The sequence below is a fragment of the Encephalitozoon intestinalis genome, chromosome I (genome assembly GCF_000146465.1).
Source record: "Encephalitozoon intestinalis ATCC 50506 chromosome I, complete sequence".
In the NCBI taxonomy this organism is placed as follows: domain Eukaryota; kingdom Fungi; phylum Microsporidia; family Unikaryonidae; genus Encephalitozoon; species Encephalitozoon intestinalis.
Window position 1 is genome coordinate 68534 of NC_014415.1, and position 23332 is coordinate 91865.

The following is a 23332-nucleotide window of genomic DNA, read 5'->3' on the forward strand; positions in this document are numbered from 1 at the left end:
TTGCAAATCCCTATGAAATCCCAGTGTCTTCAGCCCATGAACTGCCAAATATGCACAGGAGCCATGGACATCTTTGCAACATACACCTGTGGCCACCAGCTATGCATGACATGCTCTGCAAGACTTGTGTTTCTATATATGCAACCAAACTGTCCTTTGTGCAGAAGGCCTTCCAAGTCTGTTGTTTTTTCATCACTCCTAACAACTGGAAAGTCTTCCAAACGGCCATGGAAGGGCAGGAAGGTTCCGGTAGATGTCTTCTACGAAGGAGACTATGCGAGAGAGAAGATGGAGGACCTTCTGTCCAACAAGTGCCAAAAGTGCTACGCCAAGCTTGGAACTTTGATGGAGCTCAAGAAACACTACACACAGCATGGACTTGTTCTTTGCTTTGAATGCATCAAAAACAGAAAGGACTTCTGGAATGAAATCAAACTCTATAGAAGTGACACAATCCGAGACCACAAGAATGGAAGTCTTCGGGAAGAAGGATTTGAAGGACATGTGTTCTGCATTCATTGTAAAATCTATCTATTTGATTCCGACGACGCAAAGAGACACTGTAACCTCAAGCACGAGCTGTGCCATGTTTGTGACATGACAGGAACAAAATATCAGTACTATAATGGCTTTAAGGACTTGGAAACACACTACAAAAGTGCCCATTACTGCTGCAGCTTCCAGACATGCCAGACAAACAAGTGCTATGTATTTCCCTATCAAACAGAGCTTTTCGAGCATCTCACCAGGTTCCATGGAGTGGATATCAGACTGCTGGAGATTCCAATGGCTGGGAAATGCAATGTTCCTGTGATGAACCCGTTCAAGAGGAGACGGCAACTTCCCCAGGTGAGTGTGGTAGATCCAAGTGGAAGAGAAGTCCGATCTCAGCTCCCTCCAGGCCCCAATGTATCTCAAAGGATGGATACTTCCAATACTGGGTCTGGGCTTCCTGGATACTTGGATAGAGCCATTTTAGAGGAAGAAAGAAGAAAACAGCAGAGGCGTAGAATGGCTATAGACCGCATATGCAAGGGGGCTGCGGATGAGGTAGAGGAAATTGTAAACGGGTTTCTAGAGGGCTCCATGGATGTCAAGGAAGCATTCAACAAAGTGTCGGGAACAGTTGGTGATGCATTAGCACTTAAACTATTTGAGTCGGGGCACTTTGGGCCTAAACAGAGTGTGGTAGAGGGTAGCATAAAGGCCTTGAGGAAGGAAGTCATGTTTCCAAAGTTCACCTCGGAGGAGCCTACAAGATATAAAGAGCCCGAGAAGAAAAAGAACCCTGGATTCAGAGTCATAGATCTACACCAAAGAAAGCAATAAAACAAGCTAAAAACATCTTTATTTCACTATCTTCTTAGATATATAGAACTCCTTTGTTTTCCTATTGATGTACATCAAAGTGGCAAATATTGTAACTATCTTAAGAAGCACTATTCTGTTTATGAGCTTAAAGATGCTGTTGTACAGACTTGTGTATTCAACCTCATCCCAGTCGTCCAGCTTCTGAAGATCAAAGTTGTTTTTCGAAACATAAAGTAAATCGCTCATCTTTCTTGTCAGCCATTCCATCTGGTAGTCTGTGCCGGAAACAATTTCGGGAGTCCAGGGCCTTCCCTCATAGATAGAAAGCCCAAGTGCCAATTCTCCCGTGACATCTGTTTCCAGAGAAAATACCATTGTGTAGTATCCTGTGTCGGGGGTTGTGTAAAAGAATGTGCTGAATGTCTCATGCTTGACATCCTTGAATATAAGATTCTTTGGGTCTGGGTCTGCATTTTTGTAATCCCCTTCTGACTTGTATATGCTAAGCTTGATTCCAGCATTGATCCCCTTTGCCTCCTTCCACGGGAGACTGGGGGACGTCCTATGGAACACCTTTGCCTGCATTAGGACCACGGTCTGCCCGTTCAGTCTTAGAGCACTTTCGACCTCCTTTGTCTCGTCCAAATAGAACAAGGTTTGTGAGAAAACATGTGCCAGGAACAGGAAAAACATTCTCGAAGGGTTTGGGAGAGCAAGATAATATTTCAGGTCTTCAAGAAGAAGACAAATAAACACAGTTTATTTGCAGAACAATCCCATCAGGACATAAGCGACTTTCTCCAGTCCTTGGAAAGACCGTCCAGATTTCTCTCTGCCCACTTCACAGACGTGAAGGAGTCGACAGCCTTTCTGTTGATCTTATGCCTTTCAATCCTCTCCTCGACCGGCATCTCGATGGCCTTCTGGATGCCATCTGCAATCTCTTCAATATTCCATGAATTTATCTCCAGTCCTCCACATAGAGTTGTCGAAGCCCCTGCACTCTCGCTCAGTAGGAGTACTCCATTCTTTTCGTCTTGGCATGAGACATACTCCAGGGCAACAAGATTCATCCCGTCCTTCAACGACGTCACAAGAAGCATGTCACTTACTGCATACAGGGCACACAGTTCGTTGAAGTCTACACTCTTATTGAGGAAGTACACATGCATCTCTTCAATTGATCCAACCTTACTGTTCGTTTCCGATGAAAGCTCGTTTAGTTTGGTAGTATATGAAGAATACTCTTTAACACTCGTTCTGCTGGGAACACCGACTTGAAGAAACACAACCTTACCAATAAACTCGGGATACTTTTCAAGGAATCTTTGGAATCCTTTAAGACGGTGGGGCATTCCTTTTATGTAATCAGTCCTGTCCACTCCCAGGATGATCTTCTTTCCTTGGAACATCTTTTTGAATTCCTCTATTCTTTCTATCGTCTTCTTTTCTTTCAGTGTGTCCCGGAACATTTCGGGATCTATCCCGATCGGAATTGCATCCAGCTGGGTCCTTACTTCGATGTTGTTCGCTGCACACGTGTCGTGGAAGTTTATAGCATAATCGAACGAGTGAAATGCAACCAAATCACTGTGGGCCATTCCACTTACTATTTCCCTCCGGCATGCAAGGGTCTCCATCATCTCCGCAGGTGGAAACGGAGTATGTAGGAAGAACATGATCTTGAAGTTCTTATTTGATTTCTTTTTCAACATCTCAGGAAGTATCATCAGATGGTAGTCGTGGACCCAGACAATGTCTCCATCCTCGATGGTTTCACATATCTTATCACAGAAGATCCTGTTGTACTCTACATATGCATTGTAGTTCTTAATGGTGAATGCAACGTCATCCTTGAAGGAGTGTAGTATAGGCCACAGGATGGCATTACAGAAACCATCATAGCAGTCGTGATTTAGTACCGGATCGATGAACACAGGAATTGAGTGGAACTTTTCCCAGCAATTTCTCCTTATTGTTTCCTTCTCCTCTTCGTCTAGCTCGGTGCCGCTTATGTTTCCAAACCACTCAAACCTAATTGTATCGTTGATGCTTTTCAGACCAGTCACCAGTCCTCCGCTTGTCCTTGTGTATTCAAATCCATTTTCTCCTTTCTTTATTGTTATCGGCAGGCGATTGCTTACAACCAGAAGTTTCATGCAGAGCCGACAGACTTGGTATTTATCTGGAATAAAAATAATGAAGTTTCTGACAGGCTGTCCAACCAATCGAGAGATTCCGAGAAATCAATAGAAAGACCAGGCGAGAACTTACAACGAAAGAACAAGTCAAAGGGTTTAATCCACCTTAAAAGGGGGCCGATTGAGTTTTCCAAGGTAACTGCCTAGGCTCATGAACACACGATCGAATCCAACCACATATGTGAGAAGGAGCACTCCAAAGTTGGACATCACAAAGATAAGGTAAAAGAAAGTGTTCAGCATGTCCATTCCAAAAAAAGCCGTCAACGAGCAGAATGTTTGACCAACTAATCCCAGAACAAGTAGGCTGGTTGTTCTGTCATTCAAGGACTTGAATATATATGCACTGAGGAAGTTGATGAGCAGGACTAGTGCCATGTAGGTGAACCCGCGCTGGGCCTTCATCACCCTGTACTTCATCCGGTCGTTCTTGCATATCTTTGCCATCGAACGCATCGTCTCAAGCATAAATCCAATGGTTGTTGTGGAGAATGAGAACAGAAAGCAGAACACCCCCTTAGCTTCCGACACACGCAAAAAAGAGCATGTGGAAAGATAGTTTACTCCTGAAGGAATGATCCTGCTTTCGGAAATGGCCACAATCAACAAAAAGGAAATGTATACAGCAATCTGGCCTGCAAACAAATGTCCGAGTTGCATCATCAGGGTAACCTAGATTTTCCTCATTAGCTTGAGGATACAAAAAGACCAAAGATGTATTTTTACAGTCTGCTTTTATTTACATCAGCATTTCAGAGGGGAGAACTCAACACCGAAGAGTCCTTGCCTGATAAGCTCTCTAAGCTTCTGTCCTCTGATCTTCTTAAGATGGAAGCTGCTTTGCTTTCTTCTTCGCTCGTTCATCACGACCTTGTAGAAATCACAGTCTCCAATAAGCACGAAGATCTCGCACTTGCTATTGATGTACATGCAAACTTCGCTGCAGACCTTTGCCTCAATTCCGCTCTTAAGCTTGTAGAGATTCTTTGGGCACTGGAGGCACTCTGGAAGAGGCTCCGGAATGCATTTTTTGTCCTTTCCTTTACGGATCTCTCCAGTCTTGGTTAGAACGAATTTCTCGAACTTGTCCTTGCAATCCTGGGAGCAGACTCTGACAACAACATCTCCTCTTCGTTTGTATCTCTCGATGTCGAATGTGTATGTCTTCTGGCTCTTTACAATCTCGACCTTTTTTGGGGACCTTCCATGTCTTGGTCCGCATTTCTTCTTGCATATCCTTGGGAAGGTCATGCACTCCTTACTCTCAGACTTCTCGGAGCTGCTTGACTCGCAAGGAGCACAGGGTGTGCAAGGAGCAGGCAGGGGCTTGACTGGCTGGGGGTTGACAACAACCTTGTCGCACACTGTTGTGTTGTTTCCCTGGCCGCATGGGGGGCATGGGGAAGAGACTGATGCGCCATTGTTTTCAGGGCAGACCACGGGCCTGCTCTGAGGTCCGGGGCATGAGCAAGCTTCGACGCAAAGGACATGCTTTGCTGTGTTTGTGTACCTGTCGAAGGGTGCGAGGGCTCCATTCTTGTGAAGGACCATTGGGTTCTGGTGGAGGTCATGGTCATTCCAGTACAGCACATATGCCTTGTCAATGTTCATTGCGTTAAGGTATCTTATGGCTTCGTGGATGTTGCTTCCGTTCAAAGCAAATGCCATGCATTGGGAATCTATAACGGCGTTGTAGGGCCTCAGCTCATAATCACATGAAAGATAAAGAGCCTTGATCTTCAGAGCATTGATAGCACCGAATGCAGAGATCAGTAGTCCCAAGAGCTTCATTGATTCCCCTTTCGGACAATCAATATATGCCTTAAAATGTTAAAGAACAGTCTTTTTGACCATTCCTTTTTCCTTTTGGATGCTATATGATTGTTGATTCAGGGAATACAATTAGACAGAGTACATCACTTTCTTCAACATCAAATTAATGGATCTATAATGACCCTTGAAAGTAGATGACATTTTTCCCAGTACAGGATCGGGTAATGGCGCTATCTCCAAAGCCCAAGCCTGGAGTAAGGGAGATAAGAGAGCAGAAAGGAGAAACTGAACATGGTCTGGGTTGAATACATGTTTATAGAGAGGAGATGCGAGTAGAGATTTAATTTATCCAAAGATCACAGGACTGTCCCAACTTAAATTAATTTATTGATTTAAGGTGAATTTATCTATTAATCATACTTTAGCATTGCTTGGTATACAAATCTTTTACTCCATATAAACTCAAGGTTCATGGACATTTTTGGAGGGAAAGTGGGCAGGAATCCATGGACGATAGAGACAACTAGCATCGACACAAGCGACTGCAAGGAGGACCACTCGATCAAATGCCAATGTCTTCAGGCCAAAAGGACCTTCAGATCTAAAGGTATTTGCTCATGCATTAAGGATAATGGGAAATTATCCCATGTTGGCTCTATATCTCATGTTTCCACACCATCAAACACTAAGGAGCAAGGCGTTTTTGAAAGAAGACAGAAAGCTCATGATTACAAAGCTACTACCCAAGGATATCCTCCATCAGGAAAAGGATCTCACGCCAACAAGAAATATCAGCTTTACAAGACAGAAATGTGTAGGAGCCATACAGAAATAGGCTATTGCAAGTATGGAGACAAGTGCCAATTTGCACACAGCAAGACCGAGCTTAGGTATGTCCAAAGGCATCCAAAGTACAAGACAGAGACGTGCAAGACCTTTTGGGAAGAAGGGAGTTGTCCTTATGGTAAGAGATGCTGCTTCATCCATATTCCTAACATTGATATTGTTAATCTTTCTCTTCATGGATATCAGGAAGAGGATGACAAGAGGCACGAAGCAGCCCTGGGAATAGAGATAGACAATCCACATGACGAGGTTGTTTTCGCAAAAATCGATGGATATATGCTATCGTCGGAAGAAGGTCTTCTCTATTGCCCAGAGAGTTCTAGAAAGGAAGGAGAGGAAGAATGGGGATTGAAAGTGGTTTACAATAGCTACTCGGGCAAAGATCATGGCCCAGGCATCGGCCACAGGTCCCCCAAGCAGTCCTTCGAGCCCATTGTCGAGGAGGAATCCTCTGAGGAGATTATGCTAAAAAGACCCTTTTGGGAAAGCAACTATTCAAAAATATGGATGGAGGAGGAGACCTCATTATTCTATGTGCCTAGTCCTTGCAAAAGGAAATCAGAGAGTAGGGCCCTGAAACAAGAAGGAGCAGATAGACCCTTCAACAAAAAGATATCTGATTTTGTATTTGAATATTTAGGAATGTAAATAAATCTTTGTGAATTTCATTTTAGCCGGCCTTTAAAACCATTGCAATTGGAATCCCAATGGAGATAGTGAAGTTCGAGCCGGATTCAAAAGAAATAGAAAGGAGAAAAGACATAAAGCCTTTTGGAGACACAAGTAAGATAAGGGTGATCAAAAGCACAACGGCACCGAGGTTTAATCTTTATACAACAGAAATAGATGTTGAGTACAGGGAAGAGGAGCAGAAGCAGTGTGCACCCTATAGGCCTTCCTTAGAGGAGCCTACTGCATCCAATGCCTATGTCCCTCCTACAATCAAGCGTCCTGAAACATGTAGTGTCAAGCTCTCTAACCTTCCTTTGGATATGACAAGAGACAGGCTGTACTCGATTATCAAAGAGCACACAAATGTCTTTTTTATGAGTCCAAACCTTGTCATGAACAGGGAAACAGGCTTGTTCAGAGGCTTTGCGTTTGTGACCCTGGAGTCAAAGGACGACGCCATGAAGTTCATCAAAGACCTCCGAGGGATTGCAATTGATAGTTTAGGGCTCTCTGTGGAAATAGCTAGATAATGAACCTCATCTGCTTGGTCATTTGGAAAGTGTTGGAAAAGGATCTACCCGGCTGAGTACTACCACCTTCCGACCAATCGATATGTACCCTCTTAGTCTTCCAAAGCCAATCACACTGCTCAGGAGGCAGATGATCTCTTTAAAGTCTATCTCCGGTAATTCCTCGATAATTCTCTGGATGTCGAGTCTGCTGTCGTGTCCGTACCGCTGGTAAATCTTGTCTACCAGGTTGTTAAAGCACACGAGCGGGCAATGGGCTGAGATTATTCGATCGAGATTATAGTCTTTAATCTCCTTGAGTGTTTCTCTGGCTGCATCGTCCACATCCATGTACATCCCTTCTCTAATTACAAAGGCCAGCTTGGATAGATAACTGCATTCAAACTTCTCCAGATATATACTCTTGGGAGACTTGTTGACAAGTAAAGATGAAGTGAAATAAATAGGCGCCATTATCTTTCTCCACCTTCCGTATTTAAATGCCTTTTCCAGCGACAGATAGGACTCTTTAAAATCCTCTTGGTGCATTTTAATGATTCCTCGATAGTAATGGAACACATAGTGGCCCTTGGATCTGGCCGGGGGTTCCCTTGCTGCAATTAGTAGATCTTCCGCAGCCCGGAACTTCCCCATTTCAAGGTACATCTGGAACAGGGCATTTCCAACATAGGCAAATGATGGGTTTTCCTGCTCCAGCAGTTTTCTATACATGTCCAACAAGAGCCTGCTCATCCTTCCAGAATTTCTTTGGTTTCGAAGCTCAAGAAGCCCGTGTGCAATTCTTTTGATGATAGGTCCTGTCCACTTTTCTCTCCCAATGGTTTCCACTGCATTTCTTATTAGCTGTTCGGACGAGCCGTAACTTTTCTCTGCCAAAAATTCTGCTTGGTATCCAAGAAGAGTGCTGAACGGACTTGCAACCTTGTAAAGGTCCATGCTCCTCAGTCTCTCATCTATATCTGTACTTGTGCCAAATAGCTGCGAAACATACTCTCCATCCTCAGCTTCTATTTTCGAATTGACTGCTTCTACCCATTCCATTCAGGGATACTACTAGCAGTGCTAGTAAGCAAGTCTCTGTAATCCCGAGAAGTAGGGTTTATCCGAAAAGTTCATACCCTGCCATGAACTTGGAGATAAAGAAGCACATGAAAAGCCTATGCGGGGAGTCCAGCCTTGGAGTCCAAGCTTTTATGGTGGACGAAAGATATCTTTGCCTCCTCTTTAATAGAGAGGTGCTTCTGGCAGGTGTGTCGCTGCAAAAGATTGGAGATCGTGTTTACATAAAGAACATCGACACAACCGGATATGAAAGAGGACATACTAAAAGGTTTATAATATCGGTTCTTAAGGCTCTCTCGCCCAAGATTTCTTGCTGCTTTAGTACTCCGAAAAGGGAGTATATATTTAATGGTAGCTCTTCAAACAAGGAAAAAAGGATTCTGAGCCCAGGAAATCTGTTGGAATACTGGGTGGGGATATTCGAAAATCTCTACAGTAATGTGTATGTGTGGTCCAACCACTACGAGAACATTTCCTATCCATTTAAATCCATGGATGAAGTGGTGTGCTTTGAGGACGATCCCAAGGAGAAGTTGAAGAAGCACTTCAAAGGAGGTCTCAAGGAGATGTTTACAGCACTACTATGTAGGCCTGACTTCACCAACGGGTCATTGGTGTATGGACAGTCATGGAAGAATGGCAGGGCTGGAGAAGTAGAAGCTACAGTAGGAGATGTAGGCGAAATGGAAGCCATGCTAAGGTCATTGGACTTCTCCACCATCTCCAAAGCAAGGAAGTCTACAAAGGAGTTTATATGCAGATTTGGATTGTCGATAGAGTATTTCCAAGCCCAGAGAACTTTGGAACCCAAGAAGCACGAACATGCCTACACTGTCCTGAAACCAATAAAAAAAGTATAATTGGCATGGTTTTGAGTTGGATTTCCTGGAATGTCTCCTTGAGTAGGATGTATGGGGAAAAGGGAATCTGTCAAAATGTTTGATGTACGGAATTTGATTTGTTCAGAAAGCAGGAGGTTTGGTATATAATATCTTGGCATGGGCTTTCAGAAATGAAGATCATAGCTGCTGTGGATGAGCTTCCCATATGTGCGTCGAAGATGGAACCTGAGGAAACAATAAGAAGAAGAATCTCTTCTCTCCTGAAGAATATTTCTCATGTGGACAAAGCAAGCAAGATCCCAATTGAGTTCGGGGAGAAAGAAAGAGGAGATATACAGCTTTTTGCAAAGCCTCACTTCATGTCTCCCGACATGCTGGATGATAGCGAGATGTTTTTTGTGGGAATTCCTGGGTTCTACGATCCAGAAGCCTTCTCAAACGAAGAAGAAAGAAAGATTGAGGAGTCGATGAAATGCTATAGATGCTACCCGGTCTTTCAAAAGAAGGTGGAATACTCAAGAATGATTGAAAGGATTTTAAAGAAAAACACCTATGAGTTTGTACAAAAGAATCTCGACCATTCTCGTATGTTCGAGGAGTACAAAGAGTATAATACAAGGTATTACGAGAAGATAATGGAGGTTTATGAGGATGGAGATGTTGTGCTGGTGATGGACCATTCTTTACTTCTTCTTCCTGGGATGCTTGGGCTGGTTCCAACCGGAATGTCTTTCTGTATTCCGTTTTCGCCATTGGTCAAATGCATTCCATTCTGCGAGGAGATATTTCGGTCAATCTTCAGCTGCAAGTACATTGAGTTTGCCGATAGCTCGTCAAAAGATTCCTTTGATCTATTGGCCTCCCAAAAGATAGGATTTCCCATGGGAAATCCGGGATACGAGAATTCAAAAGCGCCTGAGACTTGTGTGGGAAAAAGAGGAATCGACAAGAATGCAATTCTTAAGGCGTCATTTGAAGTCCAGAAGCTCTCAGGGCTTGGGAATGGGGAAGTTATTCTCGTTCCATTTGACTCCTGTACACACCTTCTTGGTATTGAGGCATATCTGTCGAGATACGGCAAAGAGGTTACGATCTTGTTTCTGATAACAAAAGCTTTAGGAAAGAACTTTGATGAACAGACCGAGGTGATGAGGCTTCGGGAGTATCTTGAGATAAACTACAGGGTTCAGACCAAGATGCTTGTTCCGACAAATGATTCTGAATTTGTTTCTGCACTGAAGGCTTGTGATCTATGCCACTGCCCCGAAATGGAAGGATTCTGCTCTCTCCTTGGAATTCCTATAGTTTCAAGAAATCCATACGACTTCTTTGATGTGGCCGATGAAATCAATGAGAAGCTGTCTCGAAGAAGCGGAAGAGAGAATCCTGGACAAGTTATTGGAAAGATGGAATGGAAAAAACACTTTATGACAAACTTCCTAGATGCCTGCGGAATTGAGTATGAGGTTGATCTAGAGACTAGGGAGCCCAGCACAAGGTTTTCGCTGTCCATGGAGAAGAAAAAGTGTGAAAATGCAGATGTAAAAAGAACATTGGTCAAAAGAAGAAAGGAAGAGAAGAAGGAGACAGTCCAAATCAATCTGGATGACAAAGAAGATACAAATGTAGCAAGAATAGTAGATGATTTCAAGAAAAGCAAGACTAGAACGCTGATTATGGATTATGATGGAACATTGACAGATATTGTTGCACATCCTCCCATGGCAACACCAACACAGGAGATAAGAGACATGCTCATAAAGCTAAGCAAGATCTGTAGGGTCGTAATATCCACAGGAAGAAGTTTGGAGGACTCGGAGAAATTCTTCCCAAAGGAAATCGAAGTTTTTGCAGAGCATGGAGCGTGCCATAGAATTAACGGAGAGTGGAAAGAGGGCCCTTCATTTCCACAGAAAGACCTCACCTGGAAGATAGGGGAATTCTTCCATTTAAGGACGCCGGGATCGGAAATAGAAATGAAGAGGACAGGATATACCTTCCACTTCAGGAATGTGCCTTCTCTTGTGGGAGTGAAACAAGCCAAGGCTCTTTTCGAACTTCTTATGCGAATTTGTAAGGGAAATGTGACAGAAGGGAATTACTTGATTGAAGTCCGAAGCTGCAAAAAGTACGATGTCATAAAGAAGGTCGAAAAAGAGGCAGGGGATGGGTTTATTCTATGTGCCGGAGACGACATTGCCGATGAAGAAATGTTTGGGTTATGCAAGGGCTACACTGTTAAAATAGGCGATAAGAATACATCTGCAGCATACAGGATCAAGGATCCAAGAAGCTTCAGAGCGCTTCTCCAAAAGTTTCTGGAATAAACGATTCATTTTTTGTGTTCTCCTTTTCCCAACGGTCTCTATGCCAAGAAATCCCTGAGAATTTCTTGATGGCACTCGCTTGCCTTGAATGTCTTCCTGAATGTCCTCACCCTGCTGATCCATCCGGTCTTGGACACAAAGAGCCGCTTGCTTCCTTGGAACAGAGACGTGTATCCTCCAGATAAGTATATTACATCTCCTGGATTTAACGAACAGTTCCATATTCCAAACTCCATTGTCCCTGTCTCGTCTCCAACCAGCCACACGTCAATTTTGTCGTTGTCTTTGGTTTTGTTTGTCTCTAGATACTTGATCAGAATAAACTCCAACGAGATGTTCTTCTGGTAGTCGCTTATTTCGGCTATGCTATTCATTACCCGGGGTCCAGCCGTTCTCAAGTATACCGGTATCAACACCAATACATAAATCAAAGCTTAAATATCACTTCCTAATCTCTTTTAATTTCATGGATTTGGCCCATCTTCTTTAAACTTCATCACACTCACAAACTCATTTGCATCGTGTTCGTTCTTGAAAACAACACAATAAGGCTGCTCAGTGCACTTTCCTTCAGACATCTCTCTGACTCCAATACATACCCCCAACCTCTTCTTCGTAGGTCTGGTGTCATATGTCACAAGGAAGTCAAATGCACTCATCATCACCCCGTCTCGGATGAAAAAGCATCTCTTCTCCTTATTCTTCGTCACATATACAGACCCTGGCCCTATGTTCTCCCATTCCCCTGCAAACTTGTGTAGATTTGCCGTTGCCTTGAATACCACTCCAGGAATCTCACTCTTCATGGCTGATTGGGCCTTGGCCACAGGCTTCTTCAGAAATTCGGACTCTTTTGCCTGCTTTTTCTCTCCTCCAAGGTCTTCGAAGATGGTTCTGTTACTCTTGAGGCCTTCCAAGTTCACAGGCTTAAATATGCTGCTGGCTGCATCTTTGGCGTCACAACCATCAGAGGAGTAAACAGTTTCATGATTGCTATGGGTGCTTTCCCTGCTGTCGTCCCCAGCTCCCTTGAGGCTCATCTCTCTATGGGTCTGTCTGAAAATATTTTACAGGCTGTCTGATCGCCCGAGATAGAACATACCTGTGTCTTGCATATTTGTTTATTATTTTTACTCCTTTCCACTACTCATCATCTCTTCGATGATGTCTGGAGTGTTAATCAGCTTGACAAGAACAAGTCGAGATAGTTTGCTGTAAAACTCTAAGTCTTTTTTTGTTATGGTTGCAAATATACTAACAAAGAGATCTCCAACCAACCGGACAGGCTCCGACAATCCTTCTCTGCTTTTCTTTATTAGCTCTACGGTAACGTTGATTTCGTCGATATTGTCGGAAATGGTGTCGGTTGTTCTACATATCCATTCCAGGAACTCTTTGAGTTGATCATCACTAAAGTAATAGTTAATTAGTTTTGGTGATGGAGACACTTCGCAGATACTATTGAAAATCTCTTCCTTCTTGGACTTGCTAGTTGCTGCTATATTTAGCATCCAAATGGCAAAGACAAGCTTTGAAATCAATCCTACTCCAAGAGTTCGCATGATATCTCCTGCTCTTTTTGACAATTTAAGTGTTCTGGTGCATATTTGCCTTATAAGAAAAAGGAGCTCCCCAGGGTCCTGACCATTCTCTTTTCACTACGGCTCATAAGCGCCTCTTCTCTTCTCCAAACAAAACACAGTAAAATTGGTATACACTAAGGTCAAGAAAGCTTGTAAATTTATTTTCTAGGAAGGCGCTTGAGTATTATGTTAGCCACCGACCTGATAATCTTTAAGTCTTCAGACTCTTTCTGGGCTCCTGTCTCCAAAAACATCAACATCATCTTGATAAATTTCCTGGTCCTCTCGCTTAATTGGCTGTTGTTTTCGTACTCTTTCAGGAGCTGTAAAATATCCGAGTATGCTTCTCTTGCATTGTTAATATCCTCAAGAATTACATCGAACATTCTTTGTACATGTTTTGCATCCATGGAAAGAATACTCATTCTTCCTCCACTAGAGCTTGAGCTGTTTCCACCTCTTCTCATCGAAATCTTAAACATGCCTTCTGCCTTTGGCTCGCCAGCTCCAGGATCCTTTCTACCAAGGTATTTGTAGATGAATGTAAGTCCTGCTCCCATGATAAAAAAGAATATCACCACAATCATCCCCAGCTTCTTCAGCGACATGGAAGATCCGGATCTCCTATCAGATGACTCCATATTTCCGATCCATTTACAAGATTTTCTATACCATTCAATACCCCTATATCTCCCTTTAGACCCTTAAAGAGCTCCAATCAATAACTCCAGGCTCGGAGAGGAAGAAACGTTATTTAAACAAAAAGAAATAAATAGAGCGTTTATTAGGAAGAAACCCCCTTTAGTAAAGCAGCTTGAACAAACCCAGCTTCAGATGTCTGCTCGCAGTAGTCCTGGATTCCTGCAACACAACATCCTTTGGTCTTTACTTTTCCACTGGAGTTGGCATTCTCTACTCCAACAATCTTTCCAAGTTCAAGGCGGGTTTCAATCGAGATAATTGGAATCTCCTTTTTCTTTGCCAGAAGTGTAACAAGCTTTGCAATTCTTGGCTCGGCATCCTCTGCAAGCATCACAAAGTTCATTTTACCTGCAAGCATTTTCTTTGTTGTTTCCCGAGCCCCTCTGCTTAGCTTACAATATGTCCTAGACACCTTGCACACCTTCGAAAGTGCATCCTGGAGGGTCATCTCCGGCTCCATCATCGGTTCTTGCATTTCGCTCATTGGAGGGTAAATTTTTTCTTTCGTTAACATTCCTACAAACCAAAGATGCCGAGGCCATAGAAACACCATAGCACCCTGTTGTTGCGGGACTTTGCTCTAAAAGTCTTCATATTACTTTTCCAGAAAACATTCTGGAATGCATTTTATTGGTAAACAAAACAACCCCAAGATGCCAATTGTTGTACGCGACTGCAGTGGGATGAGCACCGGCGAGATTAGTGCAAAGGTAAGAGAGATAGGAAAGCCGGTTCTTCTGAAATTCTCTTCAGAGGGATGTGCTCCGTGCGAAGACCTAAAGGAGAAGCTTGGGCAGTACCAAACAGACCTGGAGGTCAATGTTTTGGAACTTCGAAGAACAAGAACATCCTCCTACGCGGATCTCTGGGACAAGTTTGACATCACAGCATTTCCAACAATTGTGCTTGTAGATAAAGATTTGGAGGAGATAAGGAGCACCGATGAAATAAACGGCAAAACTCTAAGCAGGATCATTGGCTCAAACATCAAGAAATTTGAAGAGCTCATCAATGGACACAGGAATTTGTTTAAGCAGGGCTGTTCTCAATAAACTTTTATAGTCCCTTCCATTCTGGTCTGCTGTGATATTTCCTGATGTTCTCTTTTACATTCTCTATATATCTTTGTGGGTCTTTTTTGAAACATGCACTAGCATCTGTGTTTGCAGGGCTGCGTGTGTTAGGACTTCCAAGCAGCTGCTGAATTCCGCACAAGACATTCATCACATTCAAACTGGGCTTCCATCTGTCTCCAATAATATCGAGGCATACCTGGTTTGTAGGATATACATTCGGATGGTACACAGGATGCTTGAACATAACCTGTGGAGGGCTGAATGGATAGTCATCTGGGAAGTCCACGTAAAGTGTGTAATAAGATCCTTCGTATACACTGTCTTGGGGCCCAGGAATTCCACATTCCCATCTTGTTATACCTCTTCTCGGCTTCTTAGGTACCGGAACTGCATAAAACTTGTACTTTCTGTTTTTAGTTAAGTTCTCCTGCTCTGCTAAAAGCCTTTCCAGATTTGCCATTAAAGGGATGTGCCAGAGGCCAAAAGAAACTACAGCCAAATGACCAGAAAAGGCCTCGTTTTGCAGCCCTAATGGAAAGAGAAGCGTTTACCGAGTCTGACGAGGAAAACATCCAAGTGATTCTAAACCCATATCCTTTGGCTACCGAAAACGCCCTAAACGGAATAGACGCATCCAGTGATCCAGAAGAAAGAAATAAGTTTGTCCAGGATCTCTCCATCATTCTGTCAAACTATGCTGCTGTTTTGAATCCAAAGGTCCAGGAAAAGTTCCCAGCACTCGTCCGCCTACTGAAGAGCAAGGACATATACAATTCCAGTGCCCTGATGCTGTCGGATGCATGTCGGCATATAGTCGGCATCCAAAATGCATTCAAAGCCCTTGGTGTCTTCGAGAATCTGGATTTCACCCCAGACCATTACAAGGCATCTGTATCTCTGGTATACTCCCTGTGCATGGAGAACAAGACCAATACAACGTACTTCATCGAAAAATACTATAATGAGGAGCGGGATAAAGACAATCCTCTTTTACAAAGCATCAGAAACCAGTCGTTTTGAGCCCATCTCTTAAACACCTACAATAAAAGCAAATTTCCTTTATTATTTCCAATTGATTTTGAACTCAAGGATACTTTCAAGCTCCTGTGCAATCTTTTCATTGTAGACCGCTTCACCTCTTTCCCAACTATCGATCACAGATACATTTTTTTTCATCTTTTGAGCCAGATCTTTTCTTGACATTCCCTTCCGAGTCCTTGCATTTGCTATGGAATCCCCAGCCTCCTTGCTCACCATCTTAAGTTCGGAGTCTTCTAAGGCCGCTGTCTTCGGCTTGTTTTGGTCTTCGGGCTTCTTCTTCGTTAGAATTATCGGCTTGTTGTTTCTCATAAGGGATATCTTTACACTTCTAAAATATTGCCGTTTAATGATATGAAAAACCTGCTCCTGGGAATCAGACCTCAATCCCAATTTCTTCATATACCTCGGACTTCTTCATATCCATCCCCTCGGAAAGCCTTTCAACAACTTCATTGAATATCCTTCTGATCTTCTTGAGCCCGGACTGTGCTTTTTCATAACTCTTTCGGGCGCTTTCCATATCTTTCTTGGATACCTTCCTCTCTCCGTTTCTGAAGTTCTCAAGTCTTTCAGAGTTGTCTCCAACTGCCCTATCCAGAAGCCCGATACTTTCCTCCAGCTGTTCAATGGACAGCATCTTATCAAGCATCCGGATCTCCATATTGATCGCATTGGTTTCGTCTTCAAGCAACTTTTTTTTCTCTTCATATTCTTGGAGCTCGGCACTTAATTTAACATCCTCTTCATTCTGAAATAGATCTTGGTTGACAAGATATATTTTTGACTTTCCATAAGTCTTTGTTACCAGTCTTCCCTCCTGCTCCAGATCGTCTAGGATTTCCTGTATTCCTGTTCCTCCTATCTCTCCCTTGAAGTATGCCACCACCTCAGACTTGGATGTGGGTCTGTTACACTTGTACATCATTTGAAATACTCTTTCCCCATCATCCTCATAATTTTCCTTCATTATAGGGTGATTTCAACCTATCAAATCTATTCTATGTTTGGAAATCTGTCAAGCATAAATCTCCAGGTTCCGAAAGCCCTAGAATGATCTGCAAAACTCAGAAGCTTAACAACGGAAACGAGATGCCCACTGTGGGTCTTGGAACATGGGGGCTGGAGGACGAGGAAGTTCTTGAATGCTCAATAAGAAACGCGCTCGATATGGGATATAGGCACATAGACACTGCATTTATATACGGTAATGAAAAGATTATAGGAAACATTCTAAGGAAACTGTTTAAAGAAGGTGTAGTGCAAAGAAAAGATCTGTTCATAACCTCGAAGCTTTGGAATACTTTCCACGGATGCCCTGAGGATGCGTTGAGAAATACATTGAATGACCTTCAGACAGACTACGTGGACTTGTATCTTATCCATTGGCCTGTAGCACTCGATCCGGCACCCGACGGTACTGTAGAGTCTTTCGGAAAAAAATACAGTGTTGGGAAGTTTAACCCGGTCTCTCTGTGGAAGAAGATGGAGAAACTTGTTGACCTTGGCCTAGCAAAGTCGATTGGGATATCGAATTTCGGCAAAGACAACACAGAGAAGATTCTCCAGGAATGCAGAATCCTCCCGGCAGTGGCTCAAATTGAACTACATCCATACTTGAACCAGAAGGAACTTGTGGAATTCATGAAGTCCAAGAATATCCAAGTTGTAAGCTATTCGTCCCTTGGATCGGCATCGGACTCACCCCTGAAGGTTCGAGATGACGAGACCATCAAGAGCATAGCCAGGAAATACGAATGCACTCCGTCCCAAGTAATACTCAGTTACATTACTTCCCAGGGGATTTGTGTGATTCCAAGGAGTAAGTCTAAGGAACATCTGAAAGAAAACATCGACCTGAAAGAGTTGTCGAAGGAAGATATCTCTGCCATTGATGCCCTCGACAGAGGACACAGGTATATCGATCCTACCAGATTTGGGCCTGACAGATTCCTATAAAGGATCTGATTTGATTTTCTTGATATTTTGCAATGAAGCCCAATGGACTGGGGGAATCTCAAGGACATGAAGAGAGAAACAATTTATCTAATAGTGGGAGATGACATTGCTTATCTCGACAAAGAGAGTGTACAAAAGAAAAGAGTCCATTCAGTCGACTACTTCACAGTAGGAGGAGCGTGTGTGATAAAGGGAAGAACTAAGTATTTATGCTCTTGTGGTTATGAGATATGCTGGCATTCCATAAGGGTTTCTACTTTCGTTGAGACAACGGCAGAGGAGTGGAGGGACAGATCTCCAGGCTAATGCTAAAGATGCTTAAGACTTATCAACTTCGGTGAGCTACCAGATATACAGATGCACAAGTATGACCCACTTGTAGAAAATAAAAGTTTGAAGACACTTCCGTCCACCTTGTATCTGTAAACTTCTCTGCATCTGGAATCACTAAGTATTACCTCTCCGTCCAAAGAGCCACTTGCAATCAGATATGAGGAGCAGTCAACTGCTAAAACTTTGTCTTTGTGTTCTAACCTGCAGACAGGTGTTGACTTCTCAATGTCCCACAACTTGACAAGCCTATCAGATCCACATGTCACAATCTTGTCATTTGTCCATTTATGGTCATTGACACCACCCTCGTGGGCATTTATCTTACTTCCCTCCATAGACCCGACATCCCACACCCCAAAGGTACCGTCATGGGATGATGTTGATAGCATCGACTCATTATACTCCATTCCACTGATTTGGCCTTTGTGGGTGCCAATTCGAGACACCTTCGACTCGCTAACATCCACAAAAGAAACAGAAAAGTCACTTAGGCTGCATCCAACTTCATTTTCCCCCATCCATACAACATCCTCTACCTCACATTCTGAGACATTCACCTCTGTAATTCCATTGTTCATCATAACAATGCGTCCATCTCTTCCAGAAGAAAGAATTCCTCTTCCTCGTTGCCTTACTCTTGTGACGCTCTTGCTATGGCACGCATAGCTTCTTGTCCTTCCGCTTGACACATTAACAGTTATTACTTCTCCACCTTCGTTCCCAACAACTAGCTCATCGTCGTTCCAGGATAGCGATGTCAGATTCTTCATCTCTCTTTTCCATCGAAGACCTTCACTCCCAATCCCAAGAACTTCCCCAGCTGCAGTGTAAATCCCCAGGGAGTCTCTATTCCAGCAGGAAAGGAGCCCAACCCCCATCCTGTCAAGACTTATTTCTTCGACATCAACCGACATGGTTCCCTTTTCTTCAGAGATATGATCTTCTCTGGAACTTGGAGGTTCTTTCTTCAGAAAGCCACATACATGCTCCTCCGATAGACAGAATCTGGTTTCACAGGCAACCACTGAATTTCCTTGAAGATGCTTAGTTCCATACAGATACTGCAGTCCTTTTCCAACAAGAGATATCAGACTATGGGGTAAAGGTTTGTCGCTGGGGGCTGCCTCGTTCTTAAATGTGAAAAGAGTGTATATGTATCCTTCATCCTCAAGATACTTGTAAACTAGCTGGTTTATCTCGTCCCTCGACATTTCGATCATTGTTCTTAAACTTCTATGGGCTGGCATCAAGTGTTATCATTTAAGCGTTGTAATGGACTCAAATGGTTACCCCGGAGAATGCTGATAGGCAAGTTGGAGGAGTTTCCATCGCTCAAAAACCCTTCTGGACAGGAAGGAAATCCACTCAGACGCAAGAAGAGGAAGCTTATTCTGTATTCCCTGTACATCTTCTCTGTAATTGCAATGTGCCGTCTGACCAAGACATTCTATTGGCTTTACACTTTAGACCTTAGTAAGTTGCAACTCAACAAAGTGGTTTATGACACAAAGACATGGAAGAAAATAGAGGTGGGAATTTCGCTTGAGAACTCGGAGTCCCCGATTCATGTGAAGTTTACAGATGTATATGCCAATCTATTCAGTATATCACCAGATGGAAGCGAGAATCCTTTACTTTCACTGAGGATTCCAATGGCAAACATTGCAAAGCACAAGAATATCCTGTTTAATGGAGACATATACATAGAAAACTTCAATAGGAGGAATGTGATTGAATCAAGATTTTCGGTTCACTTTGGAATCAGAATGGATGCACGGATGTACCCCCGGTTGTGCTTTATAAGATTTCCTTTTCGTAACTCGCAATCCTTCTCCCTGGGGAGCTCTGTCTCAAGTCCTGGGAAAGAGGTTGTGCTTAAACAGGTGTATGCAGAATCGAGAGATGGAATGCTTCTGCTAGAGTGTGAGATAGACAACAAAAAATTCAATGTCCCGAAGTTTGTTGCGATCCGGAGCCGTGGGGTTGTGATTAACTTTGGAGGGAAGGGCAACCCAAGGATTGTAAACGTCGGACCTGTGGAGGTGGATGGATCCATATTCCTGACTCCCTTGATTATAAGGATCAGCATCACCCCTGAATGGGGAGAAGAGCTTAAGGAAAATCTCATCAAGGGACTTAATGGAGAAGAGGTAAGCATCAAGGTGAAGGGCTTCTACTTTAAGGGAGACGACGAAAACCCGTCGGAAAAATGGATTGGCCTCGGACTTAGTATTGGGTTCAATACCAGAAGCTTTCGAAGCCATGACATAGCGTTTAAGAACAGGAAGAAGAAATGCCCTATTCTTAAGAAGCCATTGGTAATTCTAAAGAACGGCATATTGGAAGACCTTCCAGGGTTCCGTGCATTTATTCGAAAGGAAATCTTTCCGTTCATCGAGAGCCACAGCATCCTAGTGATGCGCTCGAACATGTTCTTCGGGGACATCTATTTCAACAAATTCCTGATTGGAAGGATCAAAATCTTCATTGATAACGGAGACGAGTATTTTGTGGTGACATGCATGCTTTCTGAATTTGATTCTGAGGAGCTTCTGAAGGCCTTCAGATCGTCGAATGAAAAGGAAGTGAAGATTGTCTTTGGTTCTTCCAACGGCCTGATGGTTCTTGTAAATGACATTGAGCTTGTGTGGAATCTATCTAAAGGACTGTTGTATCTTTTTTACAAGAACCACGAGTACAACATTTTGTCCTCCCAAAAGGATTTGAATGTAATTGATGTCTTACATACTGTTTCAAGTGGTTTATCATCCCTCCGGATCGATACCCTGGCCAGGTTTTCTCCAGGGAGGAAGAGCTCCTTTACAACCTTCCAACTGAAGCTTGTTGGATTCGACTTTTCCTTTTCCAATGCGGGAATAAATGCGAAATTCTCTGTGGAGGACACCAACATAATATACCAGAACAGTGAAGAGCCGTTGAACAGAAGGATCTTTGGGGAGTTTTTGATGCATACAAACATCAGCGACTCACTGAAAAGCATACTTGAGAAGTTAGAACACAACGGAGACTCTTCGGAGAAGGAAGAGAAGGAGGATGGCAGAAGACTCCTCCTCAAATACAACAAGGACAAGCCTTGCAAAATAAGAAAGCATTTTTTCTCTGTGCATCTCCTGGAGGATGAAACACCCCAGTACTCTGGAGTAGTCATACGAAATGTTATTAGAATACCATGCGACACAAGGTTCAATCTGACAGCCTACACAAAGAACCTAAACCTGAAGAGGGCCAAGCCAGTTGTTGTAAACTTTGGGTATACCAAGATCTGCTATTTGTTGATGAAAGGTGGATCACGGATAGAGCTTGGGAATGGGATAGACTTTTCGGTGTCTTTTTCGAACCTACATGACCTCGTAGCGTTAGGAGCGAATAATGTAGCTGTTGTTTGTGATGAGGGGGATTATGTAGCAAGAGCAATCAAGGACATACTTGCTTGGATCACAAGAAGAGACGATGAGGATGGTGTTAAAAAGCAGATATGTCCTAAAGACATGGTGTTTAAGTCTAAGTTAAAGAGGTTGAAGGACTGGGCTCTGAGCACCGGGCGTGTATATGAAGGAATCACAGAGATATCCATTCCCATTGAGATGTTCAATTCTACAAACATTGAATTCGATATTCCAAACGTTGGATTTATGGTCTTGGAAGAGGAGAACAAGAGCACACCCTATAGGGGGTTTGGGTCCATAGAAATCTTGCCCAGCATCCAATACATGTTTGAGGGCCATATATACAAATCTTTTGGAGTGCTATACAGATTTTCCGAGATTTCCTCAAACAATACTTTGTTAAACATGCATCTTATTGTCGAGGATAAGATATACGAATCGGAGATAATAAATTACGACTCATACAGAAGAGTGATGGGGGATGTAAGGGATGAGATGTTCAAAAAGGATGACAAGAAGGAAAAGAAGGGAATGTCTGTTGAGATCTCCAGCTCAACCAACTTTAGGATACAGAGGATTGGGAAGACTATCTCTTCCGAGGGAGACACCTGGTTTGTGAAGATTGTTAACAATAATCTGAGAGACTTCTTGTTTTTGGGGATTCCTAATCTTCTTTTGAAGTCTTTCTATGGGGTTATACCGTCAGGAATAAGGTTTGAGATTGACATGGACAAAAATGCCATGGGGCTTTACATAGGGTCACGAGAAACAAATCCTTGGGAAATCCAAGGAGAGAGGAAGGAAGACGGATTCTATGACATTCTCGACGTTAGACTCTCCAGAATCTTGTTCTCCGACATGATCAAATACAATTTCGAGGTCGTGGAGAAGTATTCTAATGGGAAGAAAATCACAATAGTGAAAAGTCCATACCACAACTCTTTCGAAGATACATCAGAGTATAAGGATTGGAACCTCAGCAGCAAGTTTGAATTAGAAGGAACTATCCCAAACCAGGGGGGCGTATGGATTACCAAGTTAAAGTTCAGTATACCAATTGCATTTGCTTTTGCAAGTCTCTTCCCCGGAAATGGTCCCTATTCTCCCAAGATGAATGCCTTAGGAATGTACCTGGAGTTTTTCCTTCCGTTTGACCTCTTTATTAAATCTTCGGAGCTCCCGGCCGAGATTGTGCTTGTTTCAAAATCCAATGACAGGGAGCTCTGTAGACTTGGGTTTGGGATGGCAGCAAAGAGGCCAAACGTGTTTTTTATGAGTATCTCTGTCCCGCCAAAGTCGTACATACTAAGTCTTAAAAATGTTTTAGAGCGCTATAGAATTAGGAGGAAGTATAAGAATGACATCAACCTTCCTAAGATCCAGCAGGATGTATCGATATCAGTCTCTGTTAATGGAGTTGAGGTCTTCAAGGTCCTCAATAGAATATTAATAGATGCTTATGAATTTAGCGGTTTCATACACACATTGGCTTTCCTCGAAAAACGCCTGGTAAAGCTCACAGGCTTCATGGCAAAGAGGATTCAAGTAGGGCTTCAAGAAAAGAAAAAGAAACAACCTCCAGCATTGGAGGGCCATTAGTAAATATATATCTTAAATGGACGTGCTTCTTCTGCATAGGCTTTTCCGAGAAACCTCAAAACAAAATCCCT

General features: G+C 43.0%; 24 protein-coding genes across 24 annotated transcripts; 10 read left to right on the plus strand and 14 right to left on the minus strand.

The window, feature by feature from the left end:
* Window positions 1–36: 36 nt before the first annotated feature.
* On the plus strand, window positions 37–1329 carry Eint_010680 (RING zinc finger domain-containing protein; the record flags this gene model as incomplete). The annotated part of the gene is made up of 1 exon (XM_003072244.1): window positions 37–1329. One exon carries the CDS (start codon window positions 37–39, stop codon window positions 1327–1329), a length of 1293 nt encoding a protein of 430 aa, XP_003072290.1.
* An 18-nt stretch (window positions 1330–1347) lies between these two features.
* Window positions 1348–2004, minus strand: Eint_010690 (uncharacterized protein; the record flags this gene model as incomplete). Its single annotated transcript, XM_003072245.1, has 1 exon — window positions 1348–2004. The coding sequence occupies one exon, from the start codon at window positions 2002–2004 to the stop codon at window positions 1348–1350; it is 657 nt and encodes a 218-aa protein (XP_003072291.1).
* An 86-nt stretch (window positions 2005–2090) lies between these two features.
* On the minus strand, window positions 2091–3470 carry Eint_010700 (alpha,alpha-trehalose-phosphate synthase; the record flags this gene model as incomplete). Its single annotated transcript, XM_003072246.1, has 1 exon — window positions 2091–3470. One exon carries the CDS (start codon window positions 3468–3470, stop codon window positions 2091–2093), a length of 1380 nt encoding a protein of 459 aa, XP_003072292.1.
* Window positions 3471–3608: 138 nt separating this feature from the next.
* On the minus strand, window positions 3609–4175 carry Eint_010710 (uncharacterized protein; the record flags this gene model as incomplete). Its single annotated transcript, XM_003072247.1, has 1 exon — window positions 3609–4175. One exon carries the CDS (start codon window positions 4173–4175, stop codon window positions 3609–3611), a length of 567 nt encoding a protein of 188 aa, XP_003072293.1.
* An 81-nt stretch (window positions 4176–4256) lies between these two features.
* Window positions 4257–5303, minus strand: Eint_010720 (spore wall and anchoring disk complex protein EnP1; the record flags this gene model as incomplete). Its single annotated transcript, XM_003072248.1, has 1 exon — window positions 4257–5303. One exon carries the CDS (start codon window positions 5301–5303, stop codon window positions 4257–4259), a length of 1047 nt encoding a protein of 348 aa, XP_003072294.1.
* A 453-nt stretch (window positions 5304–5756) lies between these two features.
* Window positions 5757–6779, plus strand: Eint_010730 (zinc finger domain-containing protein; the record flags this gene model as incomplete). The annotated part of the gene is made up of 1 exon (XM_003072249.1): window positions 5757–6779. One exon carries the CDS (start codon window positions 5757–5759, stop codon window positions 6777–6779), a length of 1023 nt encoding a protein of 340 aa, XP_003072295.1.
* A 59-nt stretch (window positions 6780–6838) lies between these two features.
* On the plus strand, window positions 6839–7333 carry Eint_010740 (RRM motif-containing protein; the record flags this gene model as incomplete). Its single annotated transcript, XM_003072250.1, has 1 exon — window positions 6839–7333. One exon carries the CDS (start codon window positions 6839–6841, stop codon window positions 7331–7333), a length of 495 nt encoding a protein of 164 aa, XP_003072296.1.
* An 18-nt stretch (window positions 7334–7351) lies between these two features.
* Window positions 7352–8374, minus strand: Eint_010750 (ranscription-associated recombination protein; the record flags this gene model as incomplete). Its single annotated transcript, XM_003072251.1, has 1 exon — window positions 7352–8374. One exon carries the CDS (start codon window positions 8372–8374, stop codon window positions 7352–7354), a length of 1023 nt encoding a protein of 340 aa, XP_003072297.1.
* Window positions 8375–8457: 83 nt separating this feature from the next.
* Window positions 8458–9255, plus strand: Eint_010760 (uncharacterized protein; the record flags this gene model as incomplete). Its single annotated transcript, XM_003072252.1, has 1 exon — window positions 8458–9255. One exon carries the CDS (start codon window positions 8458–8460, stop codon window positions 9253–9255), a length of 798 nt encoding a protein of 265 aa, XP_003072298.1.
* Window positions 9256–9407: 152 nt separating this feature from the next.
* Eint_010770 (trehalose-6-phosphatase) lies at window positions 9408–11564 on the plus strand (the record flags this gene model as incomplete). The annotated part of the gene is made up of 1 exon (XM_003072253.1): window positions 9408–11564. The coding sequence occupies one exon, from the start codon at window positions 9408–9410 to the stop codon at window positions 11562–11564; it is 2157 nt and encodes a 718-aa protein (XP_003072299.1).
* A 38-nt stretch (window positions 11565–11602) lies between these two features.
* Eint_010780 (uncharacterized protein) lies at window positions 11603–11938 on the minus strand (the record flags this gene model as incomplete). The annotated part of the gene is made up of 1 exon (XM_003072254.1): window positions 11603–11938. The coding sequence occupies one exon, from the start codon at window positions 11936–11938 to the stop codon at window positions 11603–11605; it is 336 nt and encodes a 111-aa protein (XP_003072300.1).
* A 90-nt stretch (window positions 11939–12028) lies between these two features.
* On the minus strand, window positions 12029–12604 carry Eint_010790 (uncharacterized protein; the record flags this gene model as incomplete). Its single annotated transcript, XM_003072255.1, has 1 exon — window positions 12029–12604. One exon carries the CDS (start codon window positions 12602–12604, stop codon window positions 12029–12031), a length of 576 nt encoding a protein of 191 aa, XP_003072301.1.
* A 90-nt stretch (window positions 12605–12694) lies between these two features.
* On the minus strand, window positions 12695–13126 carry Eint_010800 (uncharacterized protein; the record flags this gene model as incomplete). Its single annotated transcript, XM_003072256.1, has 1 exon — window positions 12695–13126. The coding sequence occupies one exon, from the start codon at window positions 13124–13126 to the stop codon at window positions 12695–12697; it is 432 nt and encodes a 143-aa protein (XP_003072302.1).
* Window positions 13127–13305: 179 nt separating this feature from the next.
* Eint_010810 (uncharacterized protein) lies at window positions 13306–13788 on the minus strand (the record flags this gene model as incomplete). Its single annotated transcript, XM_003072257.1, has 1 exon — window positions 13306–13788. The coding sequence occupies one exon, from the start codon at window positions 13786–13788 to the stop codon at window positions 13306–13308; it is 483 nt and encodes a 160-aa protein (XP_003072303.1).
* A 143-nt stretch (window positions 13789–13931) lies between these two features.
* On the minus strand, window positions 13932–14333 carry Eint_010820 (40S ribosomal protein S12; the record flags this gene model as incomplete). The annotated part of the gene is made up of 1 exon (XM_003072258.1): window positions 13932–14333. The coding sequence occupies one exon, from the start codon at window positions 14331–14333 to the stop codon at window positions 13932–13934; it is 402 nt and encodes a 133-aa protein (XP_003072304.1).
* A 169-nt stretch (window positions 14334–14502) lies between these two features.
* Window positions 14503–14901, plus strand: Eint_010830 (thioredoxin; the record flags this gene model as incomplete). Its single annotated transcript, XM_003072259.2, has 1 exon — window positions 14503–14901. One exon carries the CDS (start codon window positions 14503–14505, stop codon window positions 14899–14901), a length of 399 nt encoding a protein of 132 aa, XP_003072305.2.
* A 4-nt stretch (window positions 14902–14905) lies between these two features.
* Window positions 14906–15385, minus strand: Eint_010840 (ubiquitin conjugating enzyme E2; the record flags this gene model as incomplete). The annotated part of the gene is made up of 1 exon (XM_003072260.1): window positions 14906–15385. One exon carries the CDS (start codon window positions 15383–15385, stop codon window positions 14906–14908), a length of 480 nt encoding a protein of 159 aa, XP_003072306.1.
* Window positions 15386–15456: 71 nt separating this feature from the next.
* Eint_010850 (uncharacterized protein) lies at window positions 15457–15945 on the plus strand (the record flags this gene model as incomplete). Its single annotated transcript, XM_003072261.1, has 1 exon — window positions 15457–15945. The coding sequence occupies one exon, from the start codon at window positions 15457–15459 to the stop codon at window positions 15943–15945; it is 489 nt and encodes a 162-aa protein (XP_003072307.1).
* Window positions 15946–15987: 42 nt separating this feature from the next.
* Window positions 15988–16275, minus strand: Eint_010860 (uncharacterized protein; the record flags this gene model as incomplete). Its single annotated transcript, XM_003072262.1, has 1 exon — window positions 15988–16275. One exon carries the CDS (start codon window positions 16273–16275, stop codon window positions 15988–15990), a length of 288 nt encoding a protein of 95 aa, XP_003072308.1.
* Window positions 16276–16339: 64 nt separating this feature from the next.
* Eint_010870 (Tat binding protein 1-interacting protein) lies at window positions 16340–16933 on the minus strand (the record flags this gene model as incomplete). The annotated part of the gene is made up of 1 exon (XM_003072263.1): window positions 16340–16933. One exon carries the CDS (start codon window positions 16931–16933, stop codon window positions 16340–16342), a length of 594 nt encoding a protein of 197 aa, XP_003072309.1.
* An 83-nt stretch (window positions 16934–17016) lies between these two features.
* Eint_010880 (aldo-keto reductase) lies at window positions 17017–17922 on the plus strand (the record flags this gene model as incomplete). The annotated part of the gene is made up of 1 exon (XM_003072264.1): window positions 17017–17922. One exon carries the CDS (start codon window positions 17017–17019, stop codon window positions 17920–17922), a length of 906 nt encoding a protein of 301 aa, XP_003072310.1.
* Window positions 17923–17964: 42 nt separating this feature from the next.
* On the plus strand, window positions 17965–18228 carry Eint_010885 (uncharacterized protein; the record flags this gene model as incomplete). Its single annotated transcript, XM_009163551.1, has 1 exon — window positions 17965–18228. One exon carries the CDS (start codon window positions 17965–17967, stop codon window positions 18226–18228), a length of 264 nt encoding a protein of 87 aa, XP_009161815.1.
* A 2-nt stretch (window positions 18229–18230) lies between these two features.
* Window positions 18231–19475, minus strand: Eint_010890 (WD40 repeat-containing anti telomeric silencing-like protein; the record flags this gene model as incomplete). The annotated part of the gene is made up of 1 exon (XM_003072265.1): window positions 18231–19475. One exon carries the CDS (start codon window positions 19473–19475, stop codon window positions 18231–18233), a length of 1245 nt encoding a protein of 414 aa, XP_003072311.1.
* A 78-nt stretch (window positions 19476–19553) lies between these two features.
* Eint_010900 (uncharacterized protein) lies at window positions 19554–23261 on the plus strand (the record flags this gene model as incomplete). Its single annotated transcript, XM_003072266.1, has 1 exon — window positions 19554–23261. The coding sequence occupies one exon, from the start codon at window positions 19554–19556 to the stop codon at window positions 23259–23261; it is 3708 nt and encodes a 1235-aa protein (XP_003072312.1).
* Between the last annotated feature and the right edge of the window lie 71 nt (window positions 23262–23332).